Genomic DNA, 13266 nt, shown 5'->3' with positions numbered 1-13266 from the left:
AGCTGAAGGGCACTGTAAATGACTAGCAAAATGAAAGCAACCTCTGTTACTTTAAACCTATGCTTGTATAGACAATCTGAAACCTAATGGATCCAAGACTTCCACTCAAAGACCACATATGGGAACATATTAGGACACTCTAGAGCAGTGTTCTTGAATATTGGGCTCCCATATATTGTTGATCTACAACTCCCATCATCCCCGACAATTGGCTTAGTTGGCTGGGGATGATGGGAGTTGTAGTCCAACAGCATATGGGGATCCAAGGTTGAAGAACACTACTCTAGAGGACATGTCCACACTGCAAACTTCATACCATTCTAACAGCCATGACTTCCCCTGAAGAATCATGGGAATTGTAGTGGTTTTTCTGCTGAAAACACTTCCTGTTAAGAGATCCCTAACCCACCTTTACCCTCTCACAAGTGTGTCAAATTTAATTTGAATGTGTCAAATTGCTCCCCATTAATGGTACCCCCAAACCATTCACTGTCCTACTTGTTGTTGAGGCTGGCCCTACCCTCCTCATGCAACTGCAGTTCCCAGGCTTCCCTGGAAGGAGGAAATGAATGTTGAGCTGGCTTCAGGTCTGCAGCCTGAAGCTTTCTGCAGGCCTGCAGCTTTCTCTGTGTTAGCGCCCTGTTGTCTGTGCTTTGAAGCCATGCCTTCTATACACTTTCGCCATCCTTTCTTTTGTTTCCATTTCTTTTCCCCCTTTGTTTTTCCAGCATTGTTTGTTTGCTTCTTTTGTGTTTTGGTTTCTTTCCCCCTCACTTTTCCTTTTGGATTTATTTTATTATTATTTTTTTCCTCCTCCGTTTGACTTGCTGATGTCTTGTGGAGCTTGGCTCCTTGCGGGTGTTGATAACTGCTTTGTTTTTGATTAATCTCAGCTATCTGGGCAGTGTTGTCGAGACAAGCCACTCCTCAGCTCAATAGGTAAGGGCGATCAATGTCTGGAAGGATGGTGCTGTGGGGCGTGGTTGGGGAGAGGGGCATGGGAGGGGATTCCAAAGGAGGGGGGCTCTTTTCAATAACATATATCTATATATCTATACATTTCCTTTAAAGGGGAATAAGGTATTGCAAAATCCAGGACAAACCTTTGCACACTTAGTCTCTGTGGCTTTTGGGTTTCCCCATTCTCTTGTACATCTCCCTCTCTCTATAAGCACAGACTCTATATCAGCCAAACTTTTTTGGGCCACTGACCCCTTGATTCCATAAACTCTTCCCCAGTGTCCCCTACTCTATAAAAAACATTACTCAGAATAGCAGTTTGCCTTAGTAACAGTAAATTGAACATGTATCCAAAATCCAATTTAGTTTAATTCAACAAAACTAATTAACTTGACCCAGTGATACCAGCTTTTCAAAGTTACAAAGTCATTTACACCTCTCAGACCTCCCCCCTGCTGCCCCCTTGCTCCTCAAGAGTGTGCCCCATCACCAAGAAGGACCACAATAAATGGATATCAAGTGGAGCAATGTGACTGAATCAGTGAGCTTAGGTTCTAGCCTAACACTTTCAACCGCCACACCAGTCAGAAGTTCCAAACCCCGTTTTTCAGAGACCCTCCCATATAGCTTGCTGTGTATGAGATTATATTACCCATCTCTTCCCCATACTTAATGAGCAGGCTGGACTTACCATTACCTTACCAGAGTGAGGCAGCCACCTCAGACAGCTGATTTTGGGTGTCATGAAAGGGCAGCAAACTGCTAAGTTATAGGTAACTCCCCATTTATGCATGCTATATTTGCATGTGATGGTGCACATGCAACATGCCACAAACCCAGAAGTGGAACCTGGAAATGTGGAACACCCCGGAGAGTCTTCCTGGCTCACCAGCAGATCCTCTTTGGGCTCTGGGGAGGGTCTCCTTGTGAGCCAGGAGGATTCTCCAGGGTGCTCCATTTACACACAGGGAAGCCTGGAACAAAACCACTGCATAAATTGGGAGATGCCTGTATTTAATTTATAATTATTTTTAGTGATGGGGACAGGTAGCAGGGCTTTGGGATGTTCTGTTTCAGGTGCCAAAATAACTGTCATGGCCTTGAGAGCTGTGCACCTTGACTGTCGGGAGCAGGAGGAGCCTTTTGCAAGACCATACCCTCCAATTTTTTTCTGATGAAAATAAAGACATCCCCTGCAACATTTCTCCGATGAAAATAGGAACATCCTATTCTATCCCCTCCATTTCTCTGATGAACATAGGAACATCCTATTCCGTCCCCTTCAACATTTCTCCAATGAAAATAGGGATGTCCTAAGGAAAAGTGGGACATTCCAGGATCAAATCAGAAACCAGGATGGCTTCTGTAAATCTGGGACTTTCCCTGGAAAATAGAGGCACTTGGAGGGTCTGCAAGACCCACTGATAGAATCTCTAACCACCAGCCTTGGGTGGCAACATGCCAAATACTGGATGAAAACTCTTTGTTCTCACCATTCTTCTTCGCAAAATAGCAAAAGCAGGGGCTTTGACAGAACCCCTAGTAGTCTGCTGTAAAGGCCTGGTTGGCTTTGCTTGCCCAAAAAATGGCCACAAATTGTGCAGGCACTGATTTATGTCCTGCAACATTGATCTACTAGGAGTCTCTCCTTAAACGAGAGAGGCTGGGCATTTCTGCCCTGTGTGAAAACCGGCAGATGATAAGCGACTGCATACTCTGTTGTTATTTAAAAAGAGACTCCATAAAGAAGAGAGGCAAGTGATAGCTTTATGATTTGGGGTTGTAAAGTTGTCAGTGGGTGAAGCGTTGCTGGGCACTTTATGACCGGGTCAGTATACAGTCTTCCCCACCCGCAAACACACACGCACACAACCTCACTGTTTTATGGAGCCATAAAAACTGAAGAGGGACATGGTTTATGAGATTTGTGCAGACGCCTTAGATCAGCTCACTTCCATGGCGGGGATGCAGACAAATTTGGACAGGCATCTGGAGCATTGCCGTCAGTGTCTCTGGATGACTCTCTCTTCTGCAACATAAAAAACCCAGTGCCGTCTTCTGAGGACTGGGGAATGGATTTCAATACAAGGTCATGCCAGGGGAACTGCAGGCCAAGTTACACTTAAGATCCTGGGTGATTTATTCTAGGCCTCCCCAATGGAAGGCCCATTAATACCCAGTGGCAGATTGGATGGGACTACTATACCAGGCTCCTTAGTCCACCCCCTACTGCAGTCTTTTGCAGCTTGGCACCCTCCAAATGTTTTGGGACTCCCATCAACCCCAGCCAATGGTGAGGGATGATGGTAGGTGTAGCCTCAACAGCAGTATCTGGAGGGCCACAGGCTCCCCATGTCTTGCCTTGGTAGATCACATGACCAAAAGATAGGAAGCCACTTTGAATCAGGTTGGACCATTTGTCCCTCTAGCCCAGATTATCCTTTCTGACTAGCAGCAGCTTTCCAGGATCTTGGGAGGAGAGTCTTTATCATCACCTGCTACCTGAACTGTTTAACTGAGCCAGGGACCTTCTGCATTCAAAGCAAGGACTGTGCCACTGATCCATGGCCTGGTTTGATTTGCATTGTCATCACCCTCTTTTCAATTTTTAATCTGGGCTGCATGTACAACACACACACTCAACATTCTGCACATTTGACAATTCAAATTTTGCATCAATGAAAGCTGGATAACATACCCTCACCAAATATTTGCAAAGTTTGCGTGATGCTCTTATTTCATATAATTTATTTTGTTTTTGCTAGTTGTGGAGAGCCGGCTGCTAAAATCCTAGCTCTTAACTGTTGCACACACCCTCTTTGGCTTCTGGGATCTCAGCAGGCATTGCCCACACATTTTCAAAAATATATTTGTGTTCGTATGGGCTAGAAACTTGGCTTTTCATGAAGTTGAAAGCATTGGTTCTCGGGTGGGGGTGAAGCACTGGTTCTCAGGAAGCTGAATTGTGGGTGTGCAGTACTGCACCCTGCAGTCCTTTAGGATATAAAAAGCTATGTGTGTGCTCTCAGTTCACTGTGAATGTCTGTTAACCAAGGACAGGTCTCCTTGTCCCCTCACAGTTAATCTCATCACTGTAATGGGAAACCCAAAAACCACAAGGCCAAGCTGGTGTCCTGTGTGCTCTTCCCTTAAGTGGGGCAGGGCCTTCTGCTCATAGCCCTAGATGTGAGCCTAGGTGGGGGTTGGCCAGGACTTGCATATGCCCTGACAGTTGTCACTCTGGTGTACATCTTTTGGAGTTTGAGGACTCTTGTCTGTCTGTCTTTTTTGGAAGAGAAGAGTTTTCCCCTTTAAAGGCTGTCCATGTGCCAGTTCTCTGCATGCATTTCACACTCGCTCTGGCTTGGAGAAGTTGTAAGTCCTCTTTGTCTGATTGCTTTTTCTCTCTTATTTCATTATGATTTCTACCTTACGTTTGGCTTTCTCTCTCTTTTCTCACTCCATTGTTTCTACTTTTTCCTCCTCTTTCCTTCCCCTCCTTCTCCTGCCTTCTCCCCTCCTCCCACCTCTCTCTCCTCACCTCCCAACCTGCGCCTCCTCTCCCTTGTTCCTTTCCCTTCTCCATCCCTCTCCTGTCAGCATGGTGAAAATCCGTTGTGTAGACAAGTTGTGCTGTCCCCCGCAAACCTGGTGAAGGGATGCCTTTATCTGGTGTGTGCCCTGCTCTTTTATCAGCTTCCTCCTTACCTCATTGCACTGCTGCTACTGCTGCTGCTGGTGGTGGTGGAGCCTGGCACCGCAGTAGGAAAATGCTTGGGGGGCAGGATGGGAGCATCTTTCATTGACTCAGCTTGCAAATGGGTATGCAGCAGTATCACTCAAGCATAGGTCCTTCTTGGAGTTTTGAGGTGGCTGGCAATCCCTTAAAATGGAGAAGAAGGGGTCTCTGTGCTTAAAAGCTTCAAAATCCTAGCGGCTGTAATCCAGCGTTTTGGGGAGAGACTCTATTTATTGAGGTAATGCTGTGCTCATTGTACCTTTCCAGCTCGGTGTCTCATTCCAGTGCCAAAGGTTGCCACTTCACCTTTACATTTCTTCCTCTACTCTTCCAACCTTCAGCTGGGAAGGAAGATCCAGAGAAATAATAGCTCCCAATTTCTGCCATTGCTGACTAGTAGAACTGCTCATTTTAGTTGTCCTTTACTGTTGGCATTCAAGAAGAATACTGTGCCAAATAGGCAAACCATGTATCTCTTCCAGGTGTTTTTTCTCCTCGTCTTTGGACACTCTGGAAGGAAGCAATATTAATCTTTTCTTGCTTTAGCCTAGTTTTCACCTATGCTCAATTAACATGAACTGGACATTTCAGGAAAAACTTATCCATTTGAGCCCTAATTATAGAGTCTGGGAAAGAATTTGAAATGTGGCTAACACAGCATGCCATCATCTGGTACCATGTTTAGTTTAGTTTTTGTAAAAAGACAGATCAATGGGCCATAACATTAGTGTTTAATAGGAAAGAGTGGGGTGATACTCAACTAGGTTTACTCAGGGAAAACTCACTGAAGTGAATGAACCTAGTTTAGTAATATTTATTCATTTCAATGGGTGTGCTCTGAGTATGTGGTTCTTGTCCTCCTCATTTAATGCCCACAAAAACCCAGTGAGGTAGGTTAGGCTGAGAGGCAGTGACTGTCCTAACGTCACCCAAGGAGCTTCATGACCAGGTGGGAATTTGAACCTGGTTTCCCAGGACCTTGTCCAGCACTTTAACCACTACACTACACTGGCTCTCCAGTGCTTTAATAGGGAATTGTGCTCAACAATAGCCCAGCACTCAATGCAGATGTAAGCATGGCAGCTATTGGAATGGGCAAGAGTTGTGAGCCATAGGCTGGCATGATGTGCAATAGCACACTAGCCAGCTAATTCTGCACTAGGTGGTATCCAAACTAGTGTGTGCCGTTACAAGTTGGAAAATCCTGCCATTGCAAAAAAAGTCTATCCATTTTTGCACATTTGTCCTGAACATGCAGCCTGTTTTTTCACCAAAATAATTGGAGAGGTTTCATAGTCTTTCATGCTTAGAATGCTTATTTTTATGCAATTAGTATAGCTTACACACACACACACACACACACACACATATATATATATATATATATATATATATATATATATATATATATATATATTCATATTCTTATATATTTTAGTTTTATTTTGCCCCCCCCCCCCAAAAAAAAAAGAATAGTCCATGCACACATTTCCTGAGTGTAGGCTGGGGAAATGTAGATTAGTAGAAAAGATGTACTGCAAATCGCAAAGATGGCACAAAAATGTTCAAGGTGACTTGTTTTGCTCCCCATCTTATCTTACCTAGTCCTTGTACGAGGGAGATGTCTGATATCAACTATTGCTCGGTGTTGAATATATGTCACACACACACAAAGAGAGAGAGAATTTTAATCTTTGAAACCTTATTATGAACATGCTTCTGTTAGCAGCCCAGTATGCCTCATAATCTAACATTAACAAGGGAAAAAACATAATCTGTTTCCTGAGCTGGGCTAATGCAGTTTTCTGGATTAGTAGTTTACAAGGAAGAAGAAAAAGAAACTTCATCACTTTAAGCTTGATTCCAAATGTTCTGCAGGAACAGGGAAATGCAAACTTGGGCTGGAGCTCCTTTCTGCTGCCGTCTTCTGCGCCATTGACTGGATCTTGACAAATGTCCCACCGCCACCTTCCATCGTCTCTTAAAAAACTTCAAATGGGAGTGACTAATTTCTCTCTTTCTGCCATACTTTTCATACTTCTGCTGTTCGTGTCCCAGCTTGTTAATAACATTTTAAATTTTGCTGAAAATTGTGTGTTGGCGTAATTGTCCCAAATGGTAGGACACTCAGATTGGATATTCAAGACACATGTTAAAGGAAGCCTCTCAGGGTGTTTTTTTAACAGACAGTGTTATTTTGCTTCCTCTCCATCTGCTTCTTTTGTTGCATCTCAAGTTTGAACATGGGAGTTAGGCTGTTATGGGAGGCAGTGAAGAACCTGGGATGCCATTGAAAAAAATGCATCTTTGAAAAAGCTGAAGTCAAGGAGCTGGAAAGATGTCCTACGTTCCTTTTGTTGTTGCTGTTATCTACCTATTTAAAGCTGGCCTTCCTGAAAGAACTCCTGTTTGCAACTGTCTCTGTTCCCTGGATCCTTTTAAAAACAGTGAAAACACAAGAGACGCTTTGTTTGCAGTGCAGCAGAACAGAATATGGAAGGAGATGAGAATCTGAATAACATTTCAAGAACCCAAGAGAAACAGCGAAGATAACATGTTGCTTCTATCTGTTCTACATCAACATTTATTCAGACTTCCTTCTTATCTCCATACCAGAAGTATTAGGTTCAATAAATATCTGCTCGTACTCTGTAATTCTGTATTTCGTCACTTTTTTTAACCAAAAGGGAAGAAGAAAGAAAGCCAGATAACATTTTTCCATCACTAGATTTACCTGGGTTTTGATGGGTTGCTGCATTCCAAACAGTTAGCCTTGGGTATTTTGTTTCTCTCACAAAACTCTTCATTCCTAGTGCTCAGATTAGATAACAGTAGATAGGCTCCTGACCCCCTTAGCTGCTGTTTTGAGAAATTGAGGTGGGGGGATTATATGGCTAAAACAGGGCTGGGCCTTATGGAATTTATTACAGTCAGCCAGTCTTCTCATCATTCAAGCACTGATCTGGCACAATATTTGCTACTGAGGGCTGAAGCACAGAGCCCAGGACTTTACTAGAGCAACATGAAACTAGGCAATGGGTTTTGAGACCTGTGCAAGGCAACTTTTGCTAGGCTGGTGCACTACATAGGTTTTAGAATACAGTTATGCTGACTGAGGCTGATGGCAGTTGTACTCCAAAGCATCTAAAAGGGCACCAGGTTGGTGAAGGCTGGCATAAGGTCTGGCCCACAGAGTTTGTGTTTGTGTCTTTATATAATACATCTGCTTTGGAACATCCTCCCCTAAATCACATGATTCTGAAGGAGAAGAAGCAGGATGATACAGCAAGAATGTGCGCGGGGGGGGGGGGAGAGTAATAAGAAACAGAAGTAGAAAAATCAACAAAGAAATGACAATATGATACCATGTTACACTACTGTGAACTAAGTGTAGCTCATTATATTTGCAACCAAATCTATCTATGTCTAGTCTAGTCACTCATTTATTATTTATTGCATTTATATCCTCCTTTCCCCCCCAAGGAGCTTAAGGTGATGAGCACGATTCTGCCCTTCATAATTCAATCCCCTCAACAACACTATGAGACTGAGAGGCAGTGACTGGTTTCCAAGATCACCTAGTGTGCTTCATGATGTTTTGAACCCTGATCTCCCAGATCTTCATCCAACACTCTAACCACTACAACCACACTGGCTGTCTAGTCCAGCATTCTCTCCCACAGTGGCTAATCAGATGCCTATGAGAAGCCCTGTGATGTGGCCTGCCCCCAGCAAAGGAGAGACTCGCCCCCTCTGTGGGTGCCAGAGAAAATTTCTGCAGTTCTATGCACAAGGAAGGGGACATTGACAAGAGAAGCAACTCTTTGTGAAGGTTGTCCTGGCCCTGGACTTTGACAGGTGTCCCCAAACTAAAGAGAACTTTGAAAGATTTTGCCACAGTTGCTGCCTCCACAGTGCATTCCTTTTTGTTTCTGATCCCCCAAACAGTCAAAACCTGTTTAGCTCCACCTACTCTACTCTAATGGACCAATTACTAAGATTGCAAATGACAGGACAATTAGGGCACATTGGCAATGTTATGGGTACAGTGGTTCAGCTGAGGGCAGAGAGACGTAATCTCTTTCAGTCCTTCACCTGATCCTTTAGGGCAGCGGTTCTCAACCTGTGGGTCCCCAGATGTTGTTGGACTACAACTCCCATTTTCCCTGAGCTCTGGCCTTGCTAGCTAGGGGTGATGGGAGTTGTAGTCCTACAACATCTGGGGACCCACAGGTTGAGAAAGACTGCTTTAGGGTAGGAGTGGGGTGATGGGACAAGCGTTTGAGCTAGAGCAAACCTGCCCTGTGGCAATCCAGAACTTGTGTTGGATGCCTGGCCATCTGTCTTGAAATAAAGAGAGAAGGCCTTTCAGCTCGCTTCAAACCCAGTCTGTCCAGAGAGAAATTCAGGAGTGGGAAACTAGGTCCCTCTAGAACAAGGTGTAGTCAGCCTCCTGAAGAACATTCTAGAGATGGTATACCATTAAAGAGAAGGCCCTTATCTAAGAAACAATAGATTTAGCCCTGCAGATGCTGTTGGTCTCCAACTTCCATCATCCCTGATGGCCATGCTGGCTGGGGTTGTTGGGACTTGGGGTCCAACACAGGGCATGTGGAAGAAGCCCCATATTAAGTTCTACAGATTTTGATGGAGCAAGTATGCTTTGAGTTGTAGCTGTAGCTCCAGCCAACCCAACAACATGACATTGCCTATGGCAAAACCGATCAGCTGGAGCTGTGGTTGTCCAAAATCAGTTTGAAGTGCGACAGTGTAATGGTCTAGATACGTCCTTTGAGAAAGTCATTGGTAGTCTAGGAGTTCTCCCACTTTCTCTTGTACCTTTCAAGACAGTTTGCAATGTTCCTCTCCCTTGGACTTGTGTGCTGTATGTTTGTGTGGTGAATATGCAGAAATGATATCTCACTAGGACAAAACTGGGATGAATGCAAATGTATATTGGAAATAAAGTTCAGAATTTAATGACCTTCTCTCATTGCATCTGCCACCCGACACCCCATGATTCTTTCATGTCCTTCACCTTTTTGTGCTGTGGAGTAGGGATGCATCCTTTTTCTACTAAATTTTGGTAATTTGCCTCACCACTGTGGACACCTGTTATATGCCTTTTTTCTTTTCTTTTGCATTTCCTCCCCTCTTAATTCCAAAAAGTGCCTTATTGGACATTAGAATTGACACTTTAATTTTTTTTTTTTTTAAAGATTGCAGATCATTTTAATTCAAGAGCCTTGGTGATAGTTTTATTTCAATTTTTTTCCAGCATGGTTCATTTCTAGAGATCCAGCCATTTGTAGGAGTTTGCTTCCATTCGCAGGAATGGCCAAGGGGTCGGAGTCCTACTGTCTTTTTTCTATAACCTTTGCCTGGTTCGACCTGAGCAGCATTTGTTGTGGGAGTAGCAAAAAAAATTAATATCAAACAATTCCCAAAGAAAGAGCTGGTATGGTTGGTTGGGGAATGCCAGGGGTGTCTGGCAGTGTGGGGTGATAACACTAATTTATTCATGAAGAGGTGAGGGAAAAAAGGTTTCCCCTCCAGCACCAGTGTGGTGGTGTGGACCCTTATTTCACCTTCCTAGGACCCTCCTCATATCCCCCCTCCTTTTCCACGGCAGACCTGACAGAGGTTGAATGCTCTCTTCCCAACAGAGAGACCTCCCTTGAGACAGAATATGGCAGGGGGCCACTGATGGCGCTTGTCTGTTTTGTCTTTCTAGAAAACGTCCATCTCCAACCCGGAACGCTGCTGCACCTGAGAGGCTCGAAGCTCTGAAATACCAGCGGATAAAGAAGCCCAAAAAGTCATCCAAGGGCTCCTCGAAATCCAAAAAACAAATCAGTGAGTGCGAGGAACACGAGACTCCCGGCTAATCGTCCCACCCCCCGCCCTGCCTGCCCCTTGCCACTTTGGGCCTGGCACAATACTCATTGAAGTCAATGACTTGTAATGAGAATTGATTCTGTCTCTGGGCCTAGAGAAAGTGTGCTACTCTGTCCTGTTTTTTCACCTGTTCACGGGATCTTCAGAAGTGAAAGGTTTCACCACCCACCCACCCCACTGATATTTGCCTTCATCCCTTAAGCCAAAAGGTAGTTTGTAGCCCTTTTCACCTCCAGTTTGTATAGACCCTGAGCTGGTGTTCCCTACAGTTTTCCGGTGGATTTCTCTTTAAACTCAGCTCCTGTGTCTCATTTCCTTTTTCCTCCTACCCCAGTTCCTCAATAAACTCTCCTAACTCCTCCTCCTCCTCCTCCTCCTATTCTGCCCTCCTCTTGGTTACATCTTTATTTAAACAAAACCCTGCCTCGTTCCCAAGGATCATCCATCCTCTCAGCAATCCCATGAACATCTCACACCCTCTCTGCATAAAGCAAACCTTCCCACCCCAAAGCATTGCTTTTCTTTCCCCTGTTCTCCTACAATCATGCAACTTTTCATGTGCTAAAATAATACCTCTCTGCCTTGGTGATATTTTAAGTTGTGTACTGAAATTCTTTTTCCTCCTTCTTTTTGTTGTTGGCTTAAAAAGAACAAAGAACGAAACAAAACTGCTGATTGCCTGTGCATCCCGCCATGATGCCTGTGCAAAATGCCTAACCACCCTCTTCCTCTGCCCTTGTCACCTTCCTCCTCAGATGGTTCTGCCTCCCAGGTTCAGCAACACCCTAACTCTCAGGTACTGTGGCCTGACGAAGCTGTCTGTCTCCGGAAGAAGAAGAGACATCCTCGCCAGGACCCCTTTGCCCGCCTCTCAGCACTGAAGGATGACCTCTGCCACCGGCAGGTTCCTGAGGACCAGACAGCCATTCTCAACAGTGTGGACCATGATGATTCCAGTGGGCATGCAACCTTACTTTAGAGTAGCACCAGCCAGAGAAGGGACAAGGGGGAAGCTGGGTGTGTATGTGTGGAGGGGTGGGGCAGGATAAGGGTGCAAATATCTTGTGATCAGGCAGAATCCACAGAGAAACAATGGGGAGAGAAGAAGCTGAAGCACAGGCGTGTGTGCACCCGTGTGTGTTTGTGGCTCATCCATACTGGAGGGTGTGGGATTCAGTCTTGTTTTTGGCTACCAGCATGGGGGGTGGGAAGTGCCTGCAATTAATAACTTACATATGGTGCGCAATACCCTTGTGTGGTATTTGATAGGAGTAAACCCAACATGAAGTCTTTGACCATTGCAGGATGGGGGGACCGTTTGCATCTCCCTGTAGCATTTTCAGTTGCAATGCAATCCGTTAGGATAGGCAATATCCGAAATGAGAGAGGAAGGGAGGTGGGCGGGCATGGGAGAAACATCCCTGCTTAAGCAAATCAGCTTTGTTTGGATCTCCTGCAGAGGATCAGGCAAAGGAAGAGCTCAGTGCATGGAGTTCTGTAGGAGAGGGAAATGGAGCTTCGAAGTGACCACCCTTTGTAAAAATATTCATCATAATAATCTGGTGAGCCTCAAACCTTCTTCTCTGTGCTGTGGCTTCCGTCTTATGTGTCCTGGAAGGAGGATGAGATTTTACAACTTGGTTTCCAAAATTATATATATACAGTGGGGGTTGTTTTTCTAAAAGAAAAAAAAGTATAGATACAGGATACAATGTATATTTATACAGTGTGTGTTTCAATTTAGGTAGAAAACACTGGGGGGGGGGAGAGAACAAGCTTTTCCTAATTTAGGGAGTGGGTTGGGAGTGATATAAGAATTACCACAGGAGTATCATGGGTTGCAGTTAAGAAACCAAGATTTCAAGCTGAGGTTTATGACCCGATGGATTTTATTAATGTGGTGCAAAAATTGTAATGGAAAAATTACCAGCACACAAACACACACACACAAACACGCAAAATCTGCTTGTTTCAACTGTCACACCTTTTTGATGTCTGAATATTCTGAGTGAAAGTACAAATTACAGTTTACTTTCTTATCTGTCAAATGAAGACCTAGAATTAGAGTATGTATTGTGTTTTGCACAGTTGAATCAATGTACACGAGAACCTTCTTAATTTCCACTAAAAAGGCTGGAAGGTACCTATTTTTTCCCCAGACTAGAAAAGAAGGTGGCAGCTTGTTGAAAAATTCTGGTATTTGCATTCATCTCCCTGATCATAGATTGTTGCAAATGGTAGGTTTAGAATGGCTAATTTAAAAGTGCAAATCCTGATAATGCTAGTATCTGTTCAGTAGTATACTATGAAGAAAAAGAGTCTTCGTACAGCAAAACCTTACTATATCAGTGCCTCCATTCACATAATGTCTGCTGAAGTGAGGAAAAGCTGTTTTAACTCTGTGTGTGAGCATTACTAGGCGAGGTTCTCTGTGATTTCTTATGCTTCCAGTCCTTTCCCAGACAGTAAATCAGGTGTGGTGTTCTAATGCAGCAGAATGCGGTGGCAGAGTCCTGAGGTGGTGGAATCCACACCACCCATGACAATAGGTTGTGGGTTCACAGCTAGGGGTGTCAGAGAATTCAGATAAAAATGGAAATGGGATAGGCAGTTCCTGATGTTCACTTATTCATTCAATGTCCAGAACCAGAATCAGTTCACTGAAAATG

The 13266-nt window shown here is 44.3% G+C and overlaps 1 protein-coding gene across 6 annotated transcripts in view; it reads left to right on the top strand.

Moving 5' to 3' along the window:
- The window catches only part of IGSF9B (immunoglobulin superfamily member 9B), a 119748-nt gene extending 107934 nt beyond the window's left edge, over window positions 1-11814 (top strand). For 2 of the 6 annotated variants that reach the window (XM_079956110.1, XM_079956109.1), the window contains exons 19-20: window positions 10434-10555; window positions 11353-11814. In XM_079956110.1, coding sequence (XP_079812236.1) covers window positions 10434-10555; window positions 11353-11576 — 346 coding nt within the window. In that variant the 3' untranslated portion in view covers window positions 11577-11814. Of the gene's footprint in view, window positions 1-893; window positions 940-10433; window positions 10556-11352 lie in introns of those variants that run through there. The other 4 variants (XR_013833738.1, XM_079956112.1, XM_079956111.1 and 1 more) reach the window with 4 other exon arrangements.
- Window positions 11815-13266: the final 1452 nt, after the last annotated feature.

This window comes from Podarcis cretensis (assembly GCF_951804945.1).
Source record: "Podarcis cretensis genome assembly, chromosome: 15".
NCBI classification, from domain to species: Eukaryota; Metazoa; Chordata; class Lepidosauria; order Squamata; family Lacertidae; genus Podarcis; species Podarcis cretensis.
This window is presented reverse-complemented; position numbering and strand designations above follow the sequence as displayed.